This window comes from Daphnia magna, linkage group LG6, assembly GCF_020631705.1.
Source record: "Daphnia magna isolate NIES linkage group LG6, ASM2063170v1.1, whole genome shotgun sequence".
Taxonomy (NCBI): domain Eukaryota; kingdom Metazoa; phylum Arthropoda; class Branchiopoda; order Diplostraca; family Daphniidae; genus Daphnia; species Daphnia magna.
In genome coordinates, this window is record NC_059187.1 from 1,850,353 (window position 1) to 1,856,632 (window position 6,280).

General features: G+C 37.3%; 1 protein-coding gene and 2 pseudogenes across 1 annotated transcript; 1 reads left to right on the top strand and 2 right to left on the bottom strand.

Annotated features, from left to right (window-relative positions):
• Nucleotides 1–307: 307 nt before the first annotated feature.
• LOC123466424 lies at nt 308–5,542 on the bottom strand. Its single transcript, XM_045175060.1, has 10 exons — nt 5,345–5,542; nt 5,113–5,275; nt 5,002–5,045; nt 4,698–4,930; nt 4,467–4,623; nt 4,216–4,346; nt 3,751–4,141; nt 791–807; nt 577–718; nt 308–451 (listed from the first exon to the last, which is right to left on the bottom strand). Exons 1-10 carry the CDS (start codon nt 5,459–5,461, stop codon nt 308–310), a joined length of 1,539 nt encoding a protein of 512 aa, XP_045030995.1. The 5' UTR covers nt 5,462–5,542.
• LOC123473873 lies at nt 902–1,835 on the bottom strand (annotated as a pseudogene).
• Nucleotides 2,682–3,707, top strand: LOC123473876 (annotated as a pseudogene).
• Nucleotides 5,543–6,280: the final 738 nt, after the last annotated feature.

Consider the following 6,280-nt stretch of genomic DNA (forward strand, 5'->3'; position numbering starts at 1 on the left):
ACATTTAACACTCTGTAAAAGCCAAAAGTGACGGGTTTGAAATAACTTTGCCCCCCTCGCTTTGTTCTGTTGTACTTTTTTCTTATTCTCTTTTACGATGGGAGATGAAATCCATTCTAGCAAATAAATAAAAAGCGGAACAACCAAGTTCCATAAAAAAGAGACAAGAAGGATAAAAACTTTACTTCGATTTATGTCCGATAATTTGTTGAAAGAGAGAAAGAATGAAAAAAAGTACAACAACGATAAAGTCCTGTTTTCCCTACTAGGATTGATGACTACGCAATTTGGCTTCTTGTTGTGCCGACTAGGCACTAAAAATTTTACCTTTAGAGTTGCCAAAAGGACAAGTTGGCAGCCGGTTCCAATCGGTCAAAGCTGAGCTCCAATTGCCGACCAGTGATGGTTGTAATCCGCATTCTGGCTTGTCCTTAAATCTCAAACTGCATTCCTGCATTATGGGAGGCAAAAAAAAGATATGGAAACAACAGTAAATGAATGTCTAACATGCTTGATAAGAAATTCCATTAGAATGTTCTATTACTTGTTCCAGGATGCAAACGGTTGGATTATTACAAATGGAACTGGATTATCTCCTCTGGGTAGGCGTCTTATTCTGAGAATGTAGGTGATGGACCTTATCCGGGTGTCCTTGTTGCCAATTTCCATTTTGAAGTCATTCCATCCCAAGCCAACACTGATGTTGAAATTCTTAGACCTAAAATAGGAGAGAGAATACCATGTTAGTATAGTGAACCCAAGAAATATTGTAAGTATGTTTGAATTTTGCCTTTCATTTTCCAGCAGGGAGCAGTGGTAAAATGCGAGTTTTACAAGATGTTACCTCGTTTAGTTTAACTTTGATGAATTCTTAAATGTACACCAAAAGAGTACACAGAAGTACATTTTTATCAAAATGAGATTGAGATTTATTTTGCGTATCAAAATTTAAAAGTCAACTGAGTACAATGTTTCACCATGATCAATCATCATTTGCGTTAGATTTACTACAGAATGGAAATAAAGGGGATGCAAATACAGATCATGGCGGAATCTTTGTTGTAAGCAGTCAAATTGCTTTAATCGTCGGTTCAAGGTTTCGTGCCTTGCTAAAACCTGTTTTTTCTTCCCATCATTGTTTCCGTTAGGAAATCAAGAAAGTTTGGCTCGTTGTAACCGCGATCGGCAATGGCTTTCTCCCTTCTCTAAGACCGAAAATAAAGACATCTCGGCCAGCCTAAGATCTGACCATTCGCCACAGGGAAGTCCACCGTAAGCCCAAACAATGTCTCCGGTTCGGATACAAATGGCTAGTTCGTATCTAAGACCGGGACCATGAAATTTATGTGAGTACCATTTGGGGTTGAATGGCGATGGCTCCATGATTCTGAAATCTACTCCATCAATAGATACCAGAATGTTGGAGCCTTTAAGGGCCTCTATGGAACGATTCTCCCATTCAATCTATGAATGAAAACAAATTAGCATTATATATAAACCCCAAAGAAATTAATGTTGTCTCCTACCACTGGCATTTTTGCGAGAAGGCGAATGAAAAATATGGCACCACTTCCGAAATGTTTTTCCGACACTCCAACTAGAGCAGAACTTATGTGTTCAGTAGCATAATGCTTCAAATGCAATAATGTCCATAAAAGATGCTCTGGGCGCGATTTAATGGGACGGACATGAGATAAATTGTCATAAGCAGCAGCACACACTCGGGGAAGTCCCAAAAAGGATCTGAATTTCCGATAGCCTAAAGCAATACTACCGTCAACGTCATGTTTAGTAATATTATGGCCAAGCCGCCAGAAAGTTTCAGCTGATGCCATTTTTTTAGTATGAAAAAGTATAAAAAAACAAGACCGAAAACCCAGTAAATCACTAAGTCCAATAGATTTTCGTCTGCTTGACAGGGTTGAACTGTTTGTGTAATTAGAGAATTTGTAAAATATTTAAAAATGGGTGTCAAGAAATTCTTTTTATGAATGATTAAATTGCCTTGACTGAGTTTTGCCTTAAATTAAGCGTTCATATGGAATAACTTTTAAGTAAAAATACTTATGCGGAGATTCATTTAAAAGTTTAAAAGATTAAAAATGTCGAGATTTTTTAGATCTTTAAGATGCTAATTTGTCTTCAATATTGTTTAAATAATGGAAATTTCTTTTAAAGCTGTTGTAGACATGAATCTGGGCTATGTGCAGTGAAAAAACTAATAAACCTTCATGTGGTGAAAAAATTAGTGGATTGAATGTTCAAATATTTGAAGAAAAGCTCAAATTTTTTAACATTCAATCCACTAATTTTTTTCACCGCAAGGCAGGTTTATTAGTTTTTTCACTGCACATAGCCGCAGATTCATGTCTACAACAGCTTTATAAAGAAATTTCCATTATTTAAACAATATTGAAGACAAATTAGCATCTTAAAGATCCCGAAAATCTCGACTTTTAAAATCTTTTAAACTTTTGAAATGTTCCGCATAAGTTACTTTTAAAAGTTATTCCATATGAACGCTTAATTTAAGGCAAAACTCGTCAAGGGTAATTGCATGTTGCATAAAACAACTTTTCGACAACTATTATTAATTAATTTAACCATTTAAAACATTTTGCAAATTTTCCAATAATAGAAATCATTCAACCTTGTCACAACAAAGCAGACAATAATTTTGTTTAAGAAAGTCACGTCTTTTGCCACACTCAGTGTTCATTTCTTTAATAGCTAATTTCAAGCTTAGAATGAGCAAAAAATGCCGCAGTGGAAACACAATCCTCCGTGTAAAGCCCACACTATTCTTAGTCAAATGTTCGCAGACGGAAAAATTGATCCAGCAACCACTGCAAAAGCTGCATTCTCGTTTCACCCAGAATTTGCCAAGTTTACCATGCCGGTCTTTTACAACAACTTCAGGCAGCTTAGGCAATTGCATGGCCTCGAATGTATACCACATTTTATTATTCTCTATTTGTTTAGCAATTATTATATTTTCAGATATTTTTATAGTAAAAAATTCCGAAAAAACTCTCATCGTCTGCCCTGAGTTGTTTGGAGGACTCGGCCAACTCTAGTAGTACCAGCTCTCTTATCGTTTCTCGCAAACGCCTCCGTGACGATCAAGAGTCTGACTTAAACGAGGAAATAGAAGATTTGGATAGCAGGATAATTCACCAGAACCAGCCGGTCCTGATGGCAGTTTATAAGGATCACTCATTAGCCGAGATAGTCTCTATCTGTGTTACGCTTCCTAGTGGTGTCACTGATATCCGCTTCACTCTTGATGGCACTGGGCCCGCAACGACGTTTGCTACCATTACGTACACCTGGCCTCAAGTTATGTTCGACATTGAAGGTTTATTTGCATCTGCCATTAAAAAAAAACTATGACAGTCGAACACCCCAAGATCATAGCCCTTAAATTGGAACTAGAGAACAATAGACAACACATAGATAGAAAACCTCAGGGCTCTATGGAGATCTCTCTGCCTATTCCTGTCAAAACCGATCCGAACACTGTTAACTATAAGTTGGCTAAAGGAACAGATGGCGTAATAGTATTAATGGCTGATTTATGTGCATTCCACAGATCATATACAGCAATCAAACCTGAATTCAAATGTGATTTTGAAGAATTCTAGACTTCTAGTCGTTTTGGTTTATGTTTTTATTTAAAACAAATAAACTGACACTCGCAAACCCTATTCGTACCTATTCGAATTTCTCTCATTTTACCGCAGCTCCCAGAGCATATGTGGCATGGTTATTTAAAAACACTTGGAGATTTAACCAAGTCATTTCATATGCAACAGTTGCACTGTAGTGAGTCCACCTCGAATGAAAGGTAGGCTCCAATTTGATGAAAGGGTTGATGACAAGATTGCTAATAAGGCCAAATATTTCCCTTGCATCATAAAGGTGTTCATTCAAGGCTGAGCCAAATTTGGTAGCCGGATAGGAACGTCGAATAGAAAGGAAACGGACGGCAGTGCTAATGGTCTTATGTAGAAGCAGATGGAGGGAATGGGGGGTGGATTTCGTACGTAGGCGATGCACGTTGTGGTGAATACGCAACAATTCAGTATCAAAAGGCGTGCGTATAAAATCTGCAGCAATAATCTGAGACACTTTGCCATCTCTTGAAAAAGATATTCAAAAATTGCTGGGGGATGCAAAGTTCTGGAATTGATATTGCAAGATTGCTTTCATTACCTGGGAAGAAGTTTGAATTCGTGAACCTGGGAGGATTTTTCCACGTGGCTTAAAACTAGTTGAATCCACCTCTCGGCAGAATCACAAACCTGTTGGAGAGCTGAGCAGCCAAATTCTTTGAACGAATTTTCCTAAGTGCAAAAAAAATCTTTATTTCAAAAATAAATTTCTACAAAATAAAAAAAAAATTATTTCTTATAAAACTGCTTCAATTTCAATAATGAAATTTGTAAAATGACTAAAATGCAAACCTGGTCTAGCAAGAGTAGTCCACCATTGAAAGTGTAAACCTCTGGGGGATTAAGACCTCCAATCAAGAAAAAAAGACGAAAAACGTACGTGGAGTTTTGCAACCGGCTTACATTATCCTCCAGCACAGGTACAACCACAGTTTGTTTCATTGAAAATCTGAAAAAGTGGTATTATTTACTTTTAATAACTGTACAACAGAAATCTTCTACATCGTGTATGTAAATGCCTACCTTTTTAATCGAATTGCCTGATAAATTTGCAGAGTCGTGCGTATCTGGCTCATGGTTTCCGGTGGGTGGAAACAACGCCACGTTTTGTTTAAACTTTGCTGGTTAGTTAGAAACTCATCCAAATTGCTGTCGAGATCGTAGCAGGAACCCACACGGCCAGTTACGTTGCGCAACGTTTGACACCAGAAATTGGCATTGGATGATAGCTCCCCAAGAATTCTCTTCAAAGTGAGCTAAATAAATTATTATTTTAATTTAATTAGTTATTAGTTAACTAGTAGAAACTAAGGAAACAGTAACTGACTTGAGATATCATTTGGCCCTCGTATTCACGGCAAATCTGTTTGTCTACGTAATAGCCTCAAAGTTCGCAAAAGTAAGAAAATGTGAAACGTTATCTGATCGAATACCATACTTTGACGGTATATCATCGAAGAGTCATTAAAACCATATGAGGTCTTGGGAGCCAATAAGCCGAGGATTAGCAGCAACGAGACATTCCATCTTTCGTGATTTGATGAATGCTGCTGCATGGCTGGATCGTGCATCATTTTCCATTCGCAGTACTCTATTTCCTCCTGAATTCATTTGAACATTTTATGATTTTTCTTTATCAATAATCAATAGTGGTTTATGTTTATTGTCACCTCATCTAGAATCAACTTTCTGCTGGACTGTTCTGCTTCTTTTCTCGCCATAAGAAATAGAGCGAAAAAACTGGAAAACATCAGCCCGATAAACAGCGTGTAACGTCTTCCCCTCATTTTCCACTCCAAAAGCGTTCCAGTCCTTATTTAGGGATGAGACGACAATAGAAGAGAAATATCAGTAGTTGAACTGAAACAGCTCTTATGCACTATCTTCAAGTGGGTTTGTAAGAATATGCTTTTTTTAAATTTTTTTCTCTCTCTTGTTTCAGTGTAAAACTAAACGCTAGAAAAATCAGTGAACTCATAGACATAATTAGAAATGATGTGTTAGGAAGCACGGCGGACGCTGCTATTTCAAAAGAATTAATGTATTCTCCATCACGGAGCCTTCCATTGCATAAGTGGCCCGGTGTACGTACGTACGTACGCGGAATGTGGAGACTCACGGATCTGTTTTTCAGCCGCATAGCAAACACGTCAGCTTGATATGAACAAAAGTATAAATATTTGGAGCAAACCACTTGACTTTTTGTCTGACATTATTCGTCAGCAAAAGAAGGCGAATAGCAAGATTAATTTCTTTCGCCATTTTAACTTTTACAGATTGCAGTTATCTTCTAATGCACTTAACATCCATAATTATCTAACTGTTGGTTAAATTAGTCTCAAGCCAAAAACTCATCCATTGGAAGAATTACGGGATTGAAACAAAAATAGTAAAAGAACTGAATTTCCGAGGCAAAATATAAAATAAATCATAATTGATAACCTGCTTACCAAATTGAAGTTAGATATTAGTGATGAGATACACTGCACGATTATGTCGACTCGAGATGCGCTCTCTGTAGTGTATGGAATGGAACTGAACGGAGCGGTGTGCTAGATTCCTTGTTAGTGTTTGAAGCAAGCGCCGACCAAACAAATGACTATCGC

Excerpts from the sequence above, each read along its gene's own strand:
- LOC123466424 (XM_045175060.1), bottom strand. The coding sequence starts at position 5,461 with ATGAGGGGAAGACGTTACACGCTGTTTATCGGGCTGATGTTTTCCAGT. Across the intron at positions 5,276-5,344 it reads GAAAGTTGATTCTAGATGAG|GAGGAAATAGAGTACTGCGA; the intron begins GTGACAATAAAC and ends AAATGAATTCAG. Across the intron at positions 5,046-5,112 it reads TTCGATGATATACCGTCAAA|ACAAACAGATTTGCCGTGAA; the intron begins GTATGGTATTCG and ends GCTATTACGTAG.